Source organism: Manis javanica, chromosome 9 (genome assembly GCF_040802235.1).
Source record: "Manis javanica isolate MJ-LG chromosome 9, MJ_LKY, whole genome shotgun sequence".
NCBI lineage: Eukaryota > Metazoa > Chordata > Mammalia > Pholidota > Manidae > Manis > Manis javanica.
The window spans coordinates 52,847,988-52,869,797 of NC_133164.1; the positions used below are offsets into that span (position 1 = coordinate 52,847,988).

Below are 21,810 nucleotides of genomic sequence, written 5' to 3' on the forward strand. Positions count from 1 at the left end.
TTTAATTTTGCTTTTGTTGCCTTTACTTTTGATGTCAAAGCCAAAAAATAAATGTCAAGACTGATGCCCGAGAGTTTATCCCTTAGTTTTCTTCTAGGAGCTTTATGGTTTTGTTTTGTAAGTTCAAGTCTTTAATCTATTTTGAGATAGGGGTATAAGTCAGGGGTCCAGTTTCATTCCTTTGTGTGTGGCTGTCCAGATTTCCCAATACTATATGCTGAAGAGACTATCCTTTCCCCACCTTATATTTTTGGCTCCTTTGTTATAAAGTCATTAATCATATGTACATGGGGTTTTTTCTAGGCTCTCTGTTCTGTTCCATTGGTTTATGTATTCATTTTTATGCCAATACTGTACTGTTTTAATTACTATAGCTTTGTAATATAGTTTAAATTCAGGAAGTGTGATGCCTCCACCTTTGTTGTTCTTTCTCAAGATTGCTTTGTCTATTTATGATCATTTGTGGTTCTATACAAATTTTAGGATTGTTTGACTAATTTCTGTGAAAAATGCCATTGGAATTTTGATAGGGATTGCATTGAATCTAAATGCTTTGGGTAATATGGACACTTAAAAAAATTAATTCTTCTAATCCATTAACATGAAATACCTTTCCATTTGTTTGTGTCTTCTTCAGTTTCTTGATCAATGTCTTAGAGTTTTAAGTGTGTAAGTTTTTCACCTCCTTTGTTAAATTTATTCCTAGGTATTTTACTCTTTTTGAAGCAGTTGTAAGTGGGACTGTTTCCTTAATTTCTCTTTCTGATAGCTTCTTATTAGTGCATAGCAAGGAAACAGATTTTGAACAGCGAGGCACCAGAAGACCTTGAATGGATTGCATTCTGTGACCCTTTAGAAGAAAAGCAAGCAAACCCCTACAAGCCTTAAGAGTTTTTTTTGCAACTTAATTAATACTCATAATGCTTTTGAGTCTTTCAAGAGATATTAAATTGGGCTTATACTCCATTTTGTAATATGGAAATAGGAAAGATTAATATTTTCATAAGCATCCTTTATAATTACTGGTCTTTGAACGCTAATCTTTTTACTTAAATTATCTAGTTTATCCTTAAAATAATCCTGGGAGGTAGTTTTATTATGTCCATTTTACATATGAGAAAGTTGCTCAGAGAGTTTAAGTAAACAAGACAATCTCATAGGTAATGAGTGGTGAAATCAGGATGTTGAAGTTATGTCTGAAAATCTCCAAAAGTTCCTGCTTTTAACCTCTAACCTGTGGTTCATCCGTACAAATTAAATTATCTTGATCTTCACAGCAACTACCATGTACTTTTGGTCAGTTGCTATTATCCTTATTTGAGACCCAGAAAAGTTAAGTAGGTTAGATAGGATAGGATAGGATAGCTATTAAGTAGCAGGAGTGGAATTATATTAACAACATGTTAAATTTTTTTCCTTGCCTGGAAAATGTATTGAGAAACATTTCCAATATTGGATAAATTAGGTTATACTGAAATGATTTTAGGTTTATTTAACTTTCTCCTTTAATTTTTGTTAAGAGCATATACTAACAGCCAAGCCATTCCCATAGGTTTCTCACAGGCTGAATAAGTTATGAGCTGTAAAGAGTTTTGAGATGCTCTGTTGAAATGTAATAATAAAAGATAACAATTATGAAGCACTTGCTACATGCCAGGCACTGTTTCAGCACTTTGTTGGCATTAACTACTTAAATTCTTGCAGCTGCTTCACGAGGAATATGTTTTACAATGAGGAAATTTAAGTACAGAGAGCTGAAAAACTTTGACCAAGGTTACCCTATCCTAAATGGCAGTGGGATTAAAATCCAGCAGTCTTCTAGTTCTGGAGTCCAAATACCTACCTATTGTATTATATATACTGCTTTCTCCCAAAATAATTTGAAGCCTAGATTTAACTTATAATATAGTCTGTAGACTATGACACCCCTATCCTAAATATTGTGTTTATTTTCAAAATTGATTGAGAATAAGGACTGGCATTACAAAGGACTGAACAATACATGCAGTATTGAATCAATAATTTATTTTACTGGTTGGTAGAATTAAGTGACAAGCTGTAATTTCATATTTATCCACAAGATGGTGAAATTCTCATTAGTTTTTAATTTCTTGAAATGCATATAAACTTAATTTATAATCTGCATTTGACACTATTTATTATAAGAACTTTTTTTCTTTTTACAGCCCATCTGCTGGCAAGGCCAAAATCAGAACAGCTCACAGGAAAATCATGATTTTGAATCACCCAGATAAAGGTGGGTAGAATTCCTATTTTTCATAATATGTGGATTGGAATGTGCTCTAAATTCTTTCAGCTTACTTAAACTCATTATAAATGATACATAGTTGGAATGGAAGTTTATGTGCCACATGTATTATGATTTTTCTTATAAATAAAGGAGCCTTTAGATTGGAGTTCAGTGACCCCATAGAGGTGGTTGATTTATAGCATCAGCTTTTAAGAACTTAGTTACTGATTTTTATATATGAGTACCTAACCCCTGTTTGAGGCTCCTGGCATTTTGATTGAGAAAGAGAAAACATGAGTTGTGGGCTGCTTGATTGTACAAACTGATTTCAGCATCTGAATTATGTTTGACCTTAATATCCTCTAAATCTCTGAATGTAGTATGTCATAGGTGATTCTGAATTTCCTAATTTTATTCTGGAAGACTCTGAGGCTGAGCCATTTGTTTTTAACTGGCCAGGTTTTTAATGTAAATTTATCTTACAGAAAGACAATTATTATAACTTTAACTACACTACAGCTGCTTCAGAGAGAAAGCCCATATGTTCATTACTGTTTCTTCTCTAAAATAACAGATGGTAGATAGTTGTACTGTATTTCAGAAGTCAAGGGTGGGTGTGGGGGAGAGTGAAGGATTTCTTGAATTCTTATTTACAAACTTTAAGTTTTCTAAATATTTTGAAAAAAAATTAAAAACAAATTTTGGATTCCTACCTATCCTAATATCAAAATAAGGCGTTCTTCTTCACTTTTCTCAATTACTTAACAATAAAAATTCTTTTCACTAAATATCTCATCTCCCTTGGATTTGTACTTACTGTTCTTTAGTGTTAATAAACAGGAGCATAAACTTTGAAAAGAGGTTTTGCTTCAGATTTCTAAACAGCTTCAACAGTTACTGAGATATCCAGTCAAGTAATTTACTTCCCACTGTGGGCTTTCAGAGTTATTGATGCAGAAGGAAATGTGTTTAGGTACCTACTTGAAGCCCTTTGTCTCCTGCACAACCTCTGTCCCTCCAGGTCAAGCAAATGCCTTCTTTGATTGATTGCAGTAGCATCAAGCACTCACATCTTTCAGATGATTGACAAGTTGTTGACTGTGCCTGTTGTTAAGGAATCAAGTCTGAAATATATCCAGGAGGATATGTATTTTTAGATATCTTTAGTAGAGAAAGAAAATGTTTGTGTATGTTATGAGCCATAGTATTTAAAGAATTATTCTGAGATTGTGTAATTATCAGAAGTGGGGTTGTTGACTGCTTTTAGTGTACTTACTAAATATTCTCCTGTCTGATTCTTTGTCAGTAGCTGGCTGTGAGAGAATGGGCCTGGAAGCAGGAAGCTAAAATTCTCTCTTGCTTTTGCCTTTTAGCTATTAGTGTGGCCTTGAAACCTCCCTTAATCTCTCCAAATGTCAATTTTATCATCTACAAAATGAAAGGAATCATTTCTGAAGCCCTTTTTATGATGTGATGTAATATCTTTACATGCCTATTCAATTAGTAAAGAACCTATACCCTGTATTTCTATTCAGATCACATTTTTAACTTAAGAAAAATGCTTTTAATCATCTTGGATTATTCTACCCTCTAAGAATGTGTTGACATCTGTGGACATTTTGTCCATGTAATTTCTCACTCACTCCAAGTTCTAAAACATTTGGACTTTCAGAGAGTTCATAGACTTCCTAAAACTCATCCATATACTCACAGTTAAGAACTCTTGCTCTACTAAAAGTTTGGTGAATTAAGGAATATTGGAACTACTGGAGGGAAAGGATTGTGTGTGATGGAGTTGGGAGATGATAGCTTATAAGTCTGGAAATTGTGTCTTGTGAAGGAAGTTTGTTTTGTTTTAAATGGGAAGTCACAGATTTTATTTGGGGAAGTATGAAAATGGGCAACTCTTAATTTCCTTCTCTTTCTATAATTCCTTACCATACTTGTTTTGGTCATGTCACCACTTATAGGTGGTGACAAAAACTTAAATCTCTACCCTGTGCTTCTGAAATCCATGAATGTTCCTACCACAGCCCCAAGGCACTTTTCTGTTGGTTTTGCTACCAGCTGGTAAAATAAAGTTAGATCTTCAAATGTGTGATCAACTATAATTTGTTGCACATTTCCTTATTAGTTGTGCAAAGAAGGTGACACTAGAAAATTAGGCATGGGAAATGCTGAAAACAGATTTTTTTGTAACCAGTTTTAAATGAGTATCCAAGTGTGCTTTTGCAAAAAGTTAGTTGTGAAATTTCACCATAGTGAGATAAAAGGTTAATGCAGTAAAAAAATCTCAGGTTTTAGCCTAATGCTTTCAATCTAGTATCTTTTAGATTGTTTTTTTAATGGCTGAAGAAAGAGGTTAGTTGTTACAAAATCAATAGTTTGGTGATATGCCCAGTGAATATTTTAGAAAGGAGGACAAACTAGATAAATTTGAAAAACTGTAGAGCCCAGAGATCTCTTGCAGGTTATCTAACCCAGGGCTACTCAAAGTGTAGTTTGTCTGTTACGGCAGCCAGTTTGTTACGTGTGTGCAACAAGTTAAAAACAGGAATCAAAAGTAAGCATTTGGAAACCTTTGTAGCAATTTGATGTTGCAGTGACATCCAAATGTCTGATACTTTCATATTTTGTACAATTATTGGTCTACCACAGACTAGAACTTTTAAAAATGCTTCACCATAGTTTGAGATACACTGATCTAATCAATGTTGCTTCCTAAATCAGGGCTGTTTCTGCTTCTCCCAGAGAAGAATGGTCTGTTAGTTTTCCTTAAAGATTTTTAGTGATGGAGAACTTCCTGCTTTGCAAAGCAGACTGCTGGTAGACAGCTCTGAGTACCAGAAAGTCCTTCCTTACATTTCGTTGAAATCTACCTGCCTACAACAGAGAGATTCTCAGTCTTTCCAATTATGCCCCCTTTCAAAATATACAGTACTCTCACTGTTCTTTACTAGTATTTAAATCAAAATTAAATATTGGGGTTAAATACAAATACAAGTAATTATACTGTTGAATGGATTTTCCCTAATTACTCTCATTATAGAAGCAGCTAAATTTGACATGAAGCGCTGATAATATATTATAATTTATCACAATATATTACACTTAAAAGGTGTAAACATTTGGAAAAAGAAGGATATGATCACCAAGAGTCAACATGGACTCAACTAAGAAAAAGTGATACCTAATTAGCTTGATAGATGTACTACATTAGACTTTTGTTTGTTTTAGAGGGCTCATCTTTTCTTCCCCTTCATTTCAACATTTTAATTAGATTTAAGGTTTTGTATCTGAGTTATTAATTTTTTTTTGTAAAGATATGATTTTGTTTTATCACACATTGATTTTCCTTGATAAATGGTGAGATCTTTAAAAGTAAAGAACATGACTTATTCATCTTTATAATCTGTATAGCTGACAATAAACTCTCAGCTTTTTCTTTTCATGAGTGAATGAATAAGTAGATAAAAAGTCATACAACAAAATTTAAAGGTAAGATAGAATTGGGAGTGATAACTAATACATAATGATCATATCAAGAATTTAAAAGGCTCATTAGATTGCTGTGAAACAATATGAAACTATTCTTTCATTCATTCAAAAATGATTTATTCAACTTCTATAATGTGCCAGATAACTGTGTGCTAAATCTTAGAACTTAAGCTGTAAAACAGGGCAACTAAATCTGTCTTCATGGAGTGTACATTCTAATATGGGGAGAGATGAAAGACAGGTGTGCCATCTTCACATTGTACTCAGTGCAATAAAGGGCTGAGACAGAGAATATGGGAAAGAGGCAGCTTTATGTAATGCAACTGGGTAGGGCTTCACAGGAGATCTGAAAGATGAAAAGCTGGCTGTGTGGAGTGGTTGGAAAGTAAAGGAATTAGCATGTGAAAAGACTCAGAGGGAAGAAAGTGCTTGAAGACTTTAAAGAAAACTAGTGTGGTAGGGGTATAGTAGTAGACAAGGGGAGAGGTAGCATTAAATGAAGTAGTGTCCAGATTTTGAAAATTATAGGTATGATTTATGATAATAAAATGCTGTATGTTCTGTTTAATACTCGAACTTTATTCTAAATACAGTGAGAAGTTACTGTCAGCTTTTTAGCAGTAGAGTAAATTCAGTTTACTTTTTAAGAAATCACTTTTCTCCTCAATCTCTATTTTTAAGTGTACTTTATATTAAAGTACAATAGACAGGCAGAGAAGTGCATAAATCATAACTATTGAAGTACAGTTCTATAAACACATTCACCTATATAACCAGCCCTTAGATTGAGAACTAGAACATCACCGCAACTCTGAAACCCCCTCATGAGCCCTCCTAGTCTACCTCACCCTCAACAGGAACCACTATCTTGATTTATAGTACATAGATTAGTTTTGCCTCTTTTGACTGTGTGTAGTCACATGCATCTGGCAGGTTTCAGTTAGTATTATCCTTGTAAGATTCATCCATACTAAATTGTGAGTTTGTTCATTCTTACTGGTAAATAGCAGCCTTAGCAAAATATACTCTGTGGACCACCAGGGATTCCTGAGACCCTTTCTAGAAACTATGTGGGGTGAAAGCTATTTTCCTTTTACCGTGTTGACATTTACACTAATGGTGCAAAAGCTTCAGTAGGTAAAATTGCTGGCATCCTTAGCACTAGTAGAGGCAATGGCACCAATGTGTCCCTATATTACAAATGGGAAAAATGAATCTTGACCCTAGCTCACACCATGTGGAAAGTTAATTTGTAATGGATTTTAACCTAAATGTGAAAGATAAAACAATAATGTTGCTATGTATTAAACAAACACACAAAACAGAATAGGCAAAGATTTCCTAAGCAGGGCATAAAAAGTGGTTACTATTTATTTAAAGGAAAAAAATGTACCTCTGTTTACAAGAAAAATTAGCCTGTCAATATTAGTTGATAGATTTTGTAAGCAAGGTTACTCTAGCCTCTTAGAAGGAATTATGTACTTAAAAAGGAATTAGTGTTTTCCTTTATTTTCTGAGTAAGTTTGTGTAGGATGTGTGATTCCATTTTTTAATATTTGTAAGAATACCAATAAATTCTATTTTTTAATATCTGTAAGAATACCATGTAGATATGGAACTTCTTTGCAGGAAGGTTTAAAATTACAGATTCAATTTATTTAGAAGATAAACATCTTTTCAGATTTTCTGTTTCTTGTTATTTTAGTTTTGGCTAGTTCTTTCCTAGGAATTTGTACAGTTCATCTGAAATTTCATATTAATTGGCATAAAGGTACATAATATCCTCTTACTACCTTTTTAATGTCTGTAGTAGTTGAAGTGTTTACTACTTTTCATTCCTAATATTGGTAATTTATTAATACATATCATTCCTCTTTGCAGCAAGTCTTGGTAGAGGTCATTATATTTTTATTAGTCTTTTCAAAGAATTGTCCTCTTCTTTTGTTACTCTTTATTAACAAATTAATTCTCTCCACTATTTTTATTATGTCTTCTACCTTTGGGTTTAATTTACTATTCTTTTTCTAATTAGATTGGATTCAGATCATTGGTTGCAGCTCTCATTAGTTCAAAAAGCCATAATTTCCATTATGATTTTTTCCTTGACTCGTGTTACTTGACATGTATTGCCTAATTTCCTGGCAATTGAAGATTTTGTAGTTATCTCTATATTATTGGTTTCTAGCTTAATTCCATTTGAGAAGAGTAAACGCTCTGATTTTAGTTGTTTGAAATTTGTTGAACCTTACTTTATGATCTAGTATATGGTTGATTTTGGTCAATCTGTGAACAGAATATATATTCTGTAATTATTAGATGCAGTGTACAAGTTCTGGGTTTTTTTCTTATTACGATGCTATATGATTTTGGGGCAGACAATTTAGAACTGTTTTATTTTCCTTGTAGATTGACTGCTCATTTTGAACTATCCCTCTTTATATCTAGCAATGCTTCCTGCCATGAGTCTGCTTTACCTGAAATTAGCTTTGCCAGCTTTCTTTTAGTTAGTGTATACATAATATATCTTTTTCCATATTTTTCTTTCAACCTTTCTGTACCTTTATTTTGGAAGTTTGAAGTCTGTTTCTTCTAAGTATGTAGTTAGTTTCTTTCTTTTTAATGAGTCTGACAATTTTAGACTTTTAACACTGTATGGAGTAGCTTACAAGCTATGCTAAGAACTCAGGCTTTTATTTTTAAGTGTGATGGGAAAGATATTACCTAATTTACATTATTAGAAAGACTACTTTGGCAGCTATGGAGAAAACAAGAAATCAAAGTGGAAACAAGTTAGTAAAGAAAATTGTAACCCAAAAAAGAGTGATATTGGTTTAGATAAGGGTTTTTTATAATAAAGGACATAAAGAATAGTCCAATTCGGAATATATTTTGAAGGTAAAACCTGTAAAACTGATGGACTGGGGATAAGAAAAAGCAATAAAGCAATAAAGCGAAAGCATTATAATAAAGAACAAGAAACCTTGCTATAGTGAGAAACGTAGAGAGCTTCTGTACAGTATCTAATACGTAAAATGTTGCATATATGTATCAAGTCCCTCTTCTGTGCCTTTGTGGGCGCAGAATTATGTTCACTGAGGAGAAACTATGAGCAGTAAAAAGTCTTTCATTTTTAAGGAATACTGTTCTTAGATTTGGAGCTATCTTTTTTTATATATATAATTTTTTTATTAAGGTATTATTGATATTCTTATGAAGGTTTCACATGAAAAATAATGTGGTTACTATAATCACCCATATTATCAAGCACTGACCCCCATACTCCATTGCAATGTCTGTCCATCAGTGTAGTAATATGTCACAGAGTCACTACTTGTCTTTTCTGTGCTACACTGTCTTCCTCATGAACCCCCGCCCCACACCGTGTGTACTAATCATAATAGATTTGGGGCTATCTTTATTTCCCCTTTACAAGGTATCAGTCAGCTAGTACTTATTGAGTACTTACTGGGAGCTAGGCCCTGTTCTAGGCACTGGAGCTACAACAGTGGAAAAAGTAATGTTTAGGCAGAGTAGTGAAGGTAATTTGAGATTGAAAACTCCTGGAGGACAGTTTGTTGGAGATATCATAAGAGAGAATCATTTATTGAGTAAAGGTAGAGTTAAGACCCTTCCAACTTTTAAGATTCTGTGATTCTCAAATGATCTGATAAACTGGATCTAAGTATTCTTCAGATCTTCCTGTCTATATGATTTTTTAAGAACAGCTATATTGAGATATAATTTATGTACCATGTGATTACCGTTAAAGTGTACAATTTAGTAATTTTTGGTATATTTACAGGTATGTGCGGCCATCACCACAGTCAATTTTACTACATTTTTATCACCTCAGAAGAAAGCCCATACCCTTTTTCTATATCCTTCCTGCACTCTCTCCTCTCATCTCCTAACCCTCAATTTTATTTAATTGTTCTATATGTTTGTCTTTTTGTCAATAGCAGTGTTTTGATGATCTTTGCTTTGTAATAAGTTTTAATTTTGGAAACTGAGTTCTTTTACTTTGTTCTTCTTTAAGTAGGATGGTTTTGGCTCTTCTCGGTCTCTTGCAGTTCCATATGAATTTTAGAATCAGCTTATTCATTTTTACAAAGAAGTCAGCTAGAATTCTGATAAAGAGTGGGTTGAATCTTAAGTCAGTTTTGGGAGTATTGCCATCTTAGCAATATTAAAGTCATATCCAAAAACTTGGGATTTTTTCCATTTATTTAGATCTGCTTTAATTTCCTTCAGCAATGATTTGTAGTTCTAAGAGCGTATGTTTTGCAGTTCTTAAATTTATTTCTAAGTATTTTAATCTTTTTGATGTTGTTGTGAGTAGAACTATTTTCTGAATTTCACTTTTGGATCATTCATTACAAATATATAGGAATATCATTTACTTATATATATTGGTCTAATAAACCTTGCTGAGCTCATTTATTAGTTCCAACAGTTTTAGTGGGTTCATTAAGATTTTCTATATATAAAATCATGTCATCTGTGAAGAGATAGTTTTACTACTTCCTTTCCAACCTGCATTCCAATTATTTCTTTTTAATGACTAGAACCTTCAGTACCATTTTGAAAAGAAATTAGAAGAACAGACATCCTTGTCTTGTTTCTGATCACAGGGAAAAGCATCATCCAACCCTTCCCCATCAAGTATGGTATTAGCTGTGGGTTTTTTCATAAATGCCCTTTATTAGGTTAAGAAGTTCCCTCTATTTTTAGTCCTTGAGTGTTTTTATCAGGAAAAGGTATTGGGTTTTGTCAAATCTTGTTCTACATCTACTCAGATCACTATATGATTTTGTTTTTATCCTGATAAGGTAGGGGATTATATTAGTTGATTGTAAGCTGTTAAACCAGCATTACATTCATAGAATAATTCCCACTCGGTCTTTATATATAAAAATCCTTATTCTTCTATGAAGTATCTAGGTCTGGGCTTTTCCTTGTGCATAGTATTTTGCTTACTGATACAGTGTCTTCACTTATAGGTCTATTCAAATCGTCTATTTCTCCTTGAGTCAGTTTCAGTAATTTGTGTCTTTGGAGGAATTATCCATTTTACATAAATTGTTGAAATACAGTTGTTCAGAGTATGCCTTTATAATCCTTTTTATTTCTATAAGGTTGATAATAATGTCCTCTCTTTGATTTCTGATTCAAATAATTTGAGTTTGTTTTCTTTTATTCTTGGTCAAAAAAACTAAAGATTTGTTTTGCTTATCAAAAAGCTGAAAGCTTCTTTTCAAAGAGCCAGCTTTTAGGTTAATTGATTTTCTCTATTGTTTTTCTGTTCTCTATTAATTCTGTGTTAATATTTACAATTTCCATCCTGCTTGCTTTAGGTTTACTTCTTTTCCTGGTGTCTCAAGGTTGAAGTTTAGGTTATTGATTTGAGATCTTTCTTCTTTTGTAATACAGGCATTTACCATTGCAATTGCCCTCTAACACTGCTTTAGCTGTTCTCCATAAGTTTTGGTATGTTGTGTCTTCATTTTCATTTATCTCAAAGTATTTTCTAATTTTTCTTCTGACTTTTTCTTTGATTCATTGATTATTCAAGATTATTCATTGTTGTTTAATTTTCCCAAACTTGTCCTTGTCCTTGATATCTAATTTCCTTCCATCATGATAGGAGAATATAGTATATTATTCTATACTTTTAATTTATTGAGGTTTGTTTTATGGCCTAGTGTACTGTCTCTCTTGAACTTTTCATATGTGCTTGAGAAGAATGTATATTCTATTTCTGTATATTCAGTGTTCTGTAGATGTTATTTTTATACATATTACATCAACTAACATTATAAACTCAAGCACATTGTTAGACTTAACTGCTTTACTGTCTGCTGTTCTTCCATTAGTATATAAACAGCTTTACTTCCACCCACCTCCATTATACTGTTACTGTCAAATATATTATGCATATATTATATTTCTATATGTTTGGCCCAAGGTACATTATATATTTTTTTATTTTGGTATCATTAATATACAGTTACATGAACAACACTGTGATTACTAGATTCCCCACATTATTAAGTCCCCACCATATACCCCATTACATTCACTGTCCATCAGCATGTTAAGATGCTGTAGAGTCACTACTTGTCCTCTCTGAGCTTTACTGCCTTCCCCATGTCCCCACCTACATTATGTGTACTAATCATAATAACCCTTACTCCCCTTACCTCTCCCTTCACACCCAACCTCCCCAGTCCCTTTCCTTTTGGTAACTGTTAGTCCATTCTTGGGTTCTGTGAGTATGCTTCTGTTTTGTTCCTTCAGGTTTTTCTTTGTTTTTATACTCCAATGATGAGTGAAATCATTTGGTACTTGTCTTTCTCCGCCTGGCATATTTCACTGAGCATAATATCCTCAAGCTCCATCCATGTTGTTGCAAATAGTAGGATTAGTTTTCTTATTATGGCTGAATAATATTCCATTGTGTATATGTACCACATCTTCTTTATCCATTCATCTACTTATGGACACTTAGGTTGCTTCATTTCTTGGCTATTGTAAAAAGTGCTGTGATAAACATAGGGGTGCATATGTCTTTTTCAAACTGGGCTGCTGCATTCTTAGGGTAAATTCCTAGGAGTGGAATTCCTGGGTCAAATGGTATTTCTATTTTGAGCTTTTTGAGGAACCTCCGTACTGCTTTCCACAATGGTTGAACTAATTTACATTCCCACCAGCAGTGCAGGAGGGTTCCCCCTTTCTCTACATCCTCACCAACATTTGTTGTTGTTTGTCATTTGGATATTGGCCATCCTCACTGGTGTGAGGTGATAATGCATTGTGGTTTTAATTTGCTTTTCTCTGATGATTAGCAATGTGGAGCATCTTTTCATGTGCCTGTTGGCCATCTGAATTTCTTCTTCAGAGAAGTGTCTGTTCAGCACCTCTGCATTTTTTAATTGGGTTACTTGCTTTTTTTTGTTGAGGTGCATGAGTTCTTATATATTTTGGATGTCAACCCCTTATCGGATATGTCATTTATGAATATATTCTCCCATACTGCAGGATGCCTTTTTGTTCTGCTGATGGTATCCTTTGCTGTACAGAAGCTTTTCAGCTTGATATAGTCCCACTTGTTCATTTTTGCTTTTGTTCCCTTGCCCGGGAAGATATGTTAATGAAGAAGTTGCTCATGTTTATATTTAAGAGATTTTTGCCTGTGTTTTCTTCTAAGAGTTTTATGGTTTCATGACTTACATTTAGGTCTTTGATCCATTTCAAGTTTACTTTTGTGTATGGAGTTAGGCAGTAATCCAGTTTCATTCTCTTACATGTAGCTGTCAAGTTTTGCCAAGACCAGCTGTTGAAGAGGCTATCATTTCCCCATTATATATCCATGGCTCCTTTATCATATATTAATTGACCATATATGCTTGGATTAATATCTGGACACTCCATTCTGTTCCACTGGTCTATGGATCTGTTCTTGTGCCAGTACCAAATTGTCTTGATCACTGTGGCTTTGTAGTAGAGCTTGAAGTTGGGAAGCAAGATCCCCCCTGCTTTATTCTTCCTTCTCAGGATTGCTTTGGCTAATTGGGGTCTTCTGTGGTTCCATATGAATTTTAGAACTATTTGTTCCAGTTTGTTGAAGAATGCTGTTGGTATTTTGAGAGGGATTGCATTGAATCTGTAGATTGTTTTAGGCAGGATGGCCATTTTGACAATATTAATTCTTCCTACCCAAGAGGATGGGATGTGTTTCCATTTATTAGTGTCCTCTTTAAATTCTCTTAAGAGTGTCTTGTAGTTTTCAGAGTATGGGTCTTTCATTTCCTTTGTTAGGTTTGTTCCTAGATATTTTATTCTTTTTGAAGCAGTTGTGAATGGAATTGTTTTCCTGATTTCTCTCTCTGCTAGTTCATTGTTAGTGTATAGGAATGCAACAGATTTCTGTGTATTAATTTTGTATGCTGCAACTTTGCTGAATTCAGATATTAGTTTTAGTAGTTTTGGAGTTGAGTCTTTAGGGTTTTTTATGTACAATATCATGTCATCTACAAACAGTGACAGTTTCACTGTTCCTTACCAATCTGGATGCCTTTTATTTCTTTGTGTTGTCTGATTGCTGTGGCTAGGACCTCCAGTACTATGTTGAATAAAAGCAGGGAGAGTGGGCATCCTTGTATTGTTCCTGATCTTAGGTGAAAAGCTTTCAGCTTCTTGCTGTTAAGTATAATGTTGGCTCTGGGTTTGTCATATATGGCCTTTATTATGTTGCGGGACTTGCTTTCTATACCCATTTTTTTTTTGCGAGTTTTTATCATGAATGGATGTTGAATTTTGTCAGATGCTTTTTCAGCATCTGTCTAGATGATCATGTGTTTTGTTAGAGTATTTTTGCATCTATGTTCATCATGTATATTGGTCTGTAGTTTTCTTTTTTTGTGGTGTCTTTGCATGGTTTTTGTATTAGAGAGGAGCTGGATTCATAGAATTAGTTTGGAAGTATTTCCTCCTCTTCTATTTTTTGGAAAACTTTAAGGAGAATGGGTATTATGTCTTCTCTAAATGTCTGATAAAATTCAGCAGTGAATCCATCTGGACCAGTAGTTTTGTTCTTGGTCATTTTTTGATTACCGATTCAATTTCATTGCTAGTGATTGGTCTGTTTAGACTTTCTGTTTCTTCCTGGGTCAGTCTTGGAATGTTGTATTTTTCTAGAAAGTTGTCAATTTCTTCTAGGTTATCCAGTTTGTTAGCATATAGTTTTTTATAGTATTCTCTAATAATTCTTTGTATTTATGTGGTGTCTGTTGTGATTTTTTCTTTCTCATTTCTGCTTCTGTTTATGTGTGTAGATTCTTTTTCTCATAATAAGTCTGGCTGCGGGGTTATCTATTTTGTTTATTTTCTCAAAGAACCATCTCTTAGTTTCGTTGATTTTTTTTCTATTGTTTTATTCTTCTCAATTTTATTTATTTATTCTCTGATCTTTATTATGTCCCTCCTTCTGCTGACTTTGGGCCTCATTTGTTCTTCTTTTTCCAGTTTCAATAATTGTGACGTTGGACTATTCATTTGGGATTGCTCTTCCTTCTTTAAGTAGGCCTGGATTGCTGTATACTCGCCTCATAGAATTGCATTCGCTGAGTCCCACAGAAGTTGAGGTGTTGTGTTATTGTTGTCATTTGTCTCCATATATTCCTTGATCTCTGTTTTAATTTGGTCCTTGATCTGTTGATTATTTAGGAGCATGTTGTTAAGCATCCATGTGTTTGTGAGCCTTTTTTTTCTTTGTATAATTTATTTCTAATTTTATACCTTTGTGGTCTGAGAAGTTGGTTGGTAGGATTTCAATCTTTTTGAATTTACTGAGGGTCTTTTTGTGGCCTAGTATGTGATGTATTCTGGAGAATGTTCCATGTGCACTTGAGAAGAATGTGTATCCTGCTGCTTTTGGTGGAATGTTCTGTAGATGTCTGTTAGGTCCATGTTTTGTAGTGTGTTGTTCAGTGCCTCTGTGTCCTTACTTATTTTCTGTTTGGTTGATCTGTCCTTTGGAGTGAGTGGTGTGTTGAAGTCTCCTAAAATGAGTGAATTGCATTCTGTTCCCTTTTAATTCTGTTAGTATTTGTTTCATGTATGTATGTGCTCCTGTGTTGGGTGCATAGATATTTATATTGGTTACATCCTCTTGTTAGACTGACACACCTTTATCATTGTGTAATGTCCTTCTTTATCTCTTGTTACTTTCTTTGTTTTGAAGTCTCTTTTGTCTGATACAAGTACTGCAACACCTGCTTTTTTATCTCTATTGTTGGCATGAAATATCTTTTTCCATTTCTTCACTTCTAGTCTGTGCATGTCTTTGGGTTTGAAGTGAGTCTCTTGTAGGCAGCATATAGATGGGTCTTGCTTTTTTATCCATTCTATTACTCTGTGTCTTTTGATTGGTGCATTCAGTCCATCTACATGTAGGGTTATTTTTTTATAGATATGTGTTTATTGACATTTCAGTCTTTGGATTCATGGTTACCAGAGGTTCAAGGGCAGTTTCTTTCCTATATAACCGTCTAACTTAACTCACTTATTATGCTATTATAAACACAGTCTGATTATTCTTTATTGCTTTCCCTTCTGTATCTTCCTCCTCCACTCTATATGTTAGGTGTTTTATTCTGTACTCTTTGTGTTTCCCTTGACTGCGTTTGTGGATATCTGATTTTACTTTGCATTTAATTAGTACTTAGTTGGTCTACTTCCTTTGCTGTGGTTTTATTTTTTTGGTGACAGCTGTTTTAGCCTTCGGCATACTTCCATCTAGAGCAGTCCCTTTAAATACATTGTGGTGATGGTTTGTGGGAGGTAAATTCCCTCAACTTTTGCTTATCTGGAAGTTGTTTTATCCCTTGTTCAAATTTAAGTGATAATCTTGCTGGACACAGTATTCTTGGTTCAAGGCTCTTCTGTTTCATTGCTTTGAATATATCATGCCATTCCTTTCTAGACTGTAAGGTTTCTGCTGAGAAGTGTGATGATAGCCTTATTGTGATGTTTTTTCTCTCTTGCCTGCTCATAATACTCTGTCCTTGTCTTTGATCTTTTCCATTTTAATTATTATATGTCTTGGTGTTGGGTCCCTTGTGTTGGGAGATCTGTGGGCTTCCATGGTCTGAGAGACTATTTCCTTTCCCCAGCTTGGGGAAATTTTAAGCAATTATTTCTTCAAATACACTTTCTATCTCTTTTTCTCTCTCTTCTTCTGGTACCCCTATAATGGAAGTACTGTTCCATTTGGATTGATCACACCGTTCTCTTAATATTCTTTCATTCCTGGAGATCCTTTTATCTCTCTCTGCCTCAGCTTCTCTGTATTCCTGTTCTCTAATTTCTATTCCAGTGAGTCTCTTCCACCTCACCAGTTTGCTCTTAAATCCTTCCATTATTTGTTTCACTTCTGTTTTCTCCCTCCTGACTTCATCCCTTAGCTCTCCAATATTTGTCTGTAGCTCCATCATCATGCTTATGAGTTTTATTTTGAATTCTTTTTCAGGAAGATTGGTGATTCAGTCTCACCAAGCTCTCTCTCTGGTGTTTGAGAGATTTTGGATTGAACAAGATTCTTCTACCTTTTCATGGCAATAGGAGTGGTTGCCAGTGAGTGGCGCATGTGTGACCTGGGAAAACAAAGTCCCTTCCTGTTTGCCAGTTGCCTTGCCTGCCTCCACTGTGTGTGCTGGTTAACCACACACAGGGAGTATCCTCTGAGTTAATCCCCTAGGCTGCCATGGGCTGGGTGGCCCTTGGCACGGCCAGTGGTGCTGGCGGGGGTTGCCAGCAAGTGGTGTTGTGTTCTGCCACGAGAACAGATCCCCTTTGTGCCTCCCAGACTCTGCGCCTGTCTCCTGTCTGTGCCGGTCTACTGCATGCAGGGAGCAGCTTCTCTGTCTGGGCCAGTAGCCGCATGCACAGAGAGCCTCTGTTTTAAGCTGTGTGGTTGCTGTAGGCAGGGCTGCTCTCCAGCTGGTCTGTTGCAGTAGTGGGGATAGCCGGTTTTCTCACTTGTGCAGGCTTGGATGGAGGAGCAGCAGGCTCCTTATCGCTGTGAGGTGTCTCAGAGCTGTGTTGCCAACCAGGGGTTAGGGTGCCTGAAATTCCTTAAAATTCCTAGCCTGCTGGGCTGTGTGTGCCAGGACAATTTTGTCTACCTGTTAAACCCTTGTCCCTTTAAAACTTTTAAAGTGCCTGCTTTTCTTTTGTCCCAGGGCAGCAGGCTGTGGGAACCTGTTCTCAGTCTTGGTCTCAGATTTTGCTTTTCTGCTCCTCTAATATCCAGAGCACCATGCAATGTATGTGTGTGCTCTCAGGGCAGAATACTAGGGCTGGTTATTTAGCAGTCCTGTGCTTCCACTCCCTCCCCACTCTGATTCTTTTCCTCCAGCTGGTGAGCTGGGGTGGGGGAAGTACTCAGGTCTCACCGGTTCATGGCTTTGTATATTACCATTTTCCATGATATGTTGGATTCTCACAGATGTAGCCTGGCTGATGTACTGTATCTTCTGGTCACTCTTTTAGGAATAGTTGTATTTGCTGTATTTTCAAAATATAAATGGTTTTGGGAGGAGATTTCTGCCACCCTACTCATGCTGCCATATTTTCTTCCCTCCCTGGCCCCAACAGTACTTTCTATATATTATTTAATACAATTATTTCCTGGTTCTCCCTTGTGACCTAACCTACAGTCTAAGCTGTATCTTCACTAGATTCATGAATCTCCTCCCAGTTGCCTTTCACCAGAACCTCCACTATCCTTGAACTGCCCTTGAGACTACCCTGTTTCAAATAAAGTCAGTTCCTTTGGGAAGAGTTTAGGAGCTCTCTTGTTTTATGGTCTGTTTATTCTGTAGGGAAATCTGCCAGGGCTTGAGCTGGGGATGGTAACTATGGCAAGCTTTTCTCTGAATGAAACCCCTACTCTAGGAGCTAAGCTTGTGATAGAGGAGGCAGTGCCCTGAGGTCTTCTTGGCTTGCCTCTCCTGGTGTGGCCTACCATCCCATATGGATTGGGAGGGCTATTGAGGTCTCAGTATTCCAAGGGAACCATGCCTAAAGGAGAGCATTTGCTCGACCTGCCTGGGACTTTACTAGGTAGGTAGGGGCAGGAAGACAAATACAGAGGTCCTGCTTCTCCCAGAAAGAAAGCCCTTTGTCTAGGAGAGAGCAAAAGAGGGGGCCAGTGTTCTTGACTCTAGCAGTGCAGTGTGGAATCTCTCCCTGCTGAGATGGGAGGGGAGACAGAGGACCTGTTTTGTTTCAAATACCACAGATTCTCCCTTTTACACTGAATTTTCATTGATTTTTCTTGAATAAGTGTTCTTTTTTATTTTTGCTTTTGAGGCCATTTCCAGAGGTCTGAAATGGCTGGGTTTTTTAAATACAATTTTCACCAGTTCTATTGGGGGCCAGATCAGTGGAACTCTTCATACCGTAAATCAATCTATTTGCCTCCATGTGATTTTAACATCTTTCTTTTAAGAAAGTGGGGGAATTTGTGAACCCTTCAAATGAGCAGATGGTAGTACTTCTGTCCTATAGTTTTGGGATGTAGACGTCACAAGTGTTAATGAAGTTAAGGAATATAGAAAAATTTGTGTAAGATGTGAATATGAAAGACCCCAGGATATAAAGGAACATTTATCTTCTTACTCCTCAGATTGGCATGCTAATCATGAAACTAATAATAATCATATGTAACTTTGAAACAATTGTCAGTTGTAGAATATTTGCTTCTTTTATGTTATGATGGTTAGGGTTTTTTACCCAGGTGTTTTGCAGACATATATTTTCAAAGCACCTACTTCTAATGCACTTGTTTACCTGTTTTCTGTATTATTGGAGTGGTTTTACTTTTATGAAGCTGGTATTTGGTACAAAACAATAATGGAACAGTGATACCATTTTTTTTTTATCCTCAAAGATACATGTCTTATGTCCCCTCTGGGTACTCAGAGCTGTACTGATAATACAGAGAGACCTGAGGCATAACTGCTCTTCAAGATATTTGTTGTCTAATGGGTAGATATAGACTTTAAAAAGTAAATCATAGGATGATTTCAATCTTCTCAAGAAGGAAGTGGACCTGGGATGGGATTGTGGGCTTGAAGAATGTAGAAAAGGTTCACAACATCTACTTAGAAACCAATTTACCAATTTCCTAATATGATAGGAAATTAATAAGCAAGAAATCTTACAAACAAAATGAGAGACAGTGTGGTGTGGTGATTAAGAAGAGTGCAGGCTCAGGAGTCAGGTTTCCAGGGAGTCCTGGCTCCACTCCTATTAGCTCTGTAGTTTGTGTTGGGTAAGAGCTGAGCAACTACAAAGGATGGTTGGAAGCACCAATGAAATAATATATTAGAATAATGCCTAGTTACTATCTATCTTCATTATCATAACCTTGATCAGGTTTGTTGAACCCCAGTGATTTTTTTGGACATTGTGAATTTGTAGTGTTATCAAACTGCATGGAGGACAGTATATCTCCAGTATTAGTTTTTCAGTAAAAATATTGAAATATACGTTCATAAAAGTACACAGATTGTATGTATACAACTCTATGAATTGTCACAAAATGAACCCATTTTTGTAGCCAGTACTGAGATTAAGAAATAAAACCAGATAAAAACTCTCTTACATACTTTTCTAGTCACTCTCCACTTCCTGAAAGGTGACCACTATCCTTTTATTGCTATAGATTAGTGTTGCTTGTTTTTGAACTTTATGTAAGTAGAATCATATAATATGTAGTTTTCTGTATTTGTCTTCTCTCAATTACTAGCTTTGTGAGATTCATTCATGTAGTAGCAAATGCTGTAGTAAAATCCTTTGTAGAAAGAAATCGTTAATTTTTGTCACTATACAAATATGCAATGGTATGACTATCCTGCCATTTATCCATCTTTTTTCTGTAGGGTATTTCTTTTTCTTAATGACTTTGGTAACATCTTACATTCTTGTGTTCTAATATGAGTCCTTTGTATTGCAGGTATCTTCTCTTTATAGCTTGCTTTTGCCTACTCTTAATGGAGTCTATTCATGAACAGAAATTATTAATTGAATGTAGTCCAGTTTATCAAACTTTTCTATTACAGTTAGTGCTTTTTTAAAGAAATTTTTGCCTGTCTCAAGGTCATGAAGATAATCTCTGGACCTTTTAGTATCTTACATAATTATATACTTAACAAAGTAGAATCAATTTTTGTATATGGTGTGGGATAGGGTGAAGTTTAAATGATTTTTATAAAGATATCCAAATGGCCCATATTCTTTACCCAGGTGATCTACAGCATTAACCTTGTTATAAATAAAGTAACCAGATATATGTGAAAATCTTTCTGTATTTTCTCTTTTTTTCTGTTAGTTAATTTTTTATTCTTGTGCCAATAACACTGTATTAATTTGTGTAGGTTAATAAATTATTTCTGGTAGTGCAAATTCTTCATTTTTTGTTATGGAAGTTTTTTTGCTACATTTAGACCTTTGCATTTTACTATAAATTAGGAATTACCTTATTGGTTTGCATGTACATGTGCACAAGCATATATATGCATATTCACAAACAAACCTCCTGAGGTTATGACTGGGATTGCTATGAATCTATAGATCTGTTTGGGGAGAATAGATGTCTTTTACAGTATTGAATTTCCAATCCTTGAACAAGACATACCCTTCCATTTATTTAAATCATCTTTTTTTCAATAGGATTTTGCAGTTTTCTGGTTATAGCCATAAACATAATTTTTAAAATGTATTCCTAGGTATTGATTTTTTAAGTGGTAATATAAATTGTGTTGCTTTAAAAATTATATTGTATACTTATTTATTTCTAAGTCATAAAAAATGGATTTTTTCATATATTGCTATTATATCTATCAGTGTGTTAAATTCATTTATTAATCCTATGATTTTGTTAGTATGTTAGTATTTCTTTTTGTCTAGGTATTTGTCTAAATGGGTTACTGGGAGAAATATATTAACTTTCCCACTGATTGAGGATTTGTGTATTTTTCCCTGTCCATACTTCCATATCTTGAGGCTATATTATTAAGTATATTCAAATTTACAATTGCTTTATCTTAGAGGTTCACCCTTTGAACACAGTGAAATTTCCTACTTTATACCTAGTATTGTATTTTGCTTTAAAATGTACTTCGTCTGATTATTAGTACTTGAACAATGTGAAGGTTAAGGGTGCTAACCCCCCCACACACACATGCAGTCAAAAACTGTGTGTAACTTTTGATTCCCCTAAAACTTAGGTACTGGTATTGTTGACTTTTGAGCAGACAGGTTTGAACTTCATGGATCCACTTAATACATGGATTTTTTTCAATAAATATTTTGGAAAAATTTTGGAGATTTGCAGCAATTTGTTTATATTCTCTTTACTGTGAATGGTGCTATGTACAGTCTGTGTGTTCCTAAGTGTTCATAAATTGTGACTTTTCATAGTAGATTTATATTTTATGGTAGTAAACGATAAAATAGACTAGTATCTGCATGTATTTTATGCATTCATGACACAT

At 34.9% G+C, this 21,810-nt stretch overlaps 1 protein-coding gene across 3 annotated transcripts in view; it reads left to right on the forward strand.

The window, feature by feature from the left end:
* The window catches only part of DNAJC15 (DnaJ heat shock protein family (Hsp40) member C15), an 85,243-nt gene that overhangs the window by 57,223 nt on the left and 6,210 nt on the right, over positions 1-21,810 (forward strand). For all 3 annotated transcript variants that reach the window (XR_005056938.2, XM_037002102.2, XM_037002103.2), the window contains exon 5: positions 2,187-2,257. Coding sequence is in view for 2 of the 3 variants with exons in the window: in XM_037002102.2 (XP_036857997.1) it covers positions 2,187-2,257 (71 nt within the window). In the remaining variant the exon portion in view is untranslated. The remainder of the gene's footprint in view (positions 1-2,186; positions 2,258-21,810) is intronic.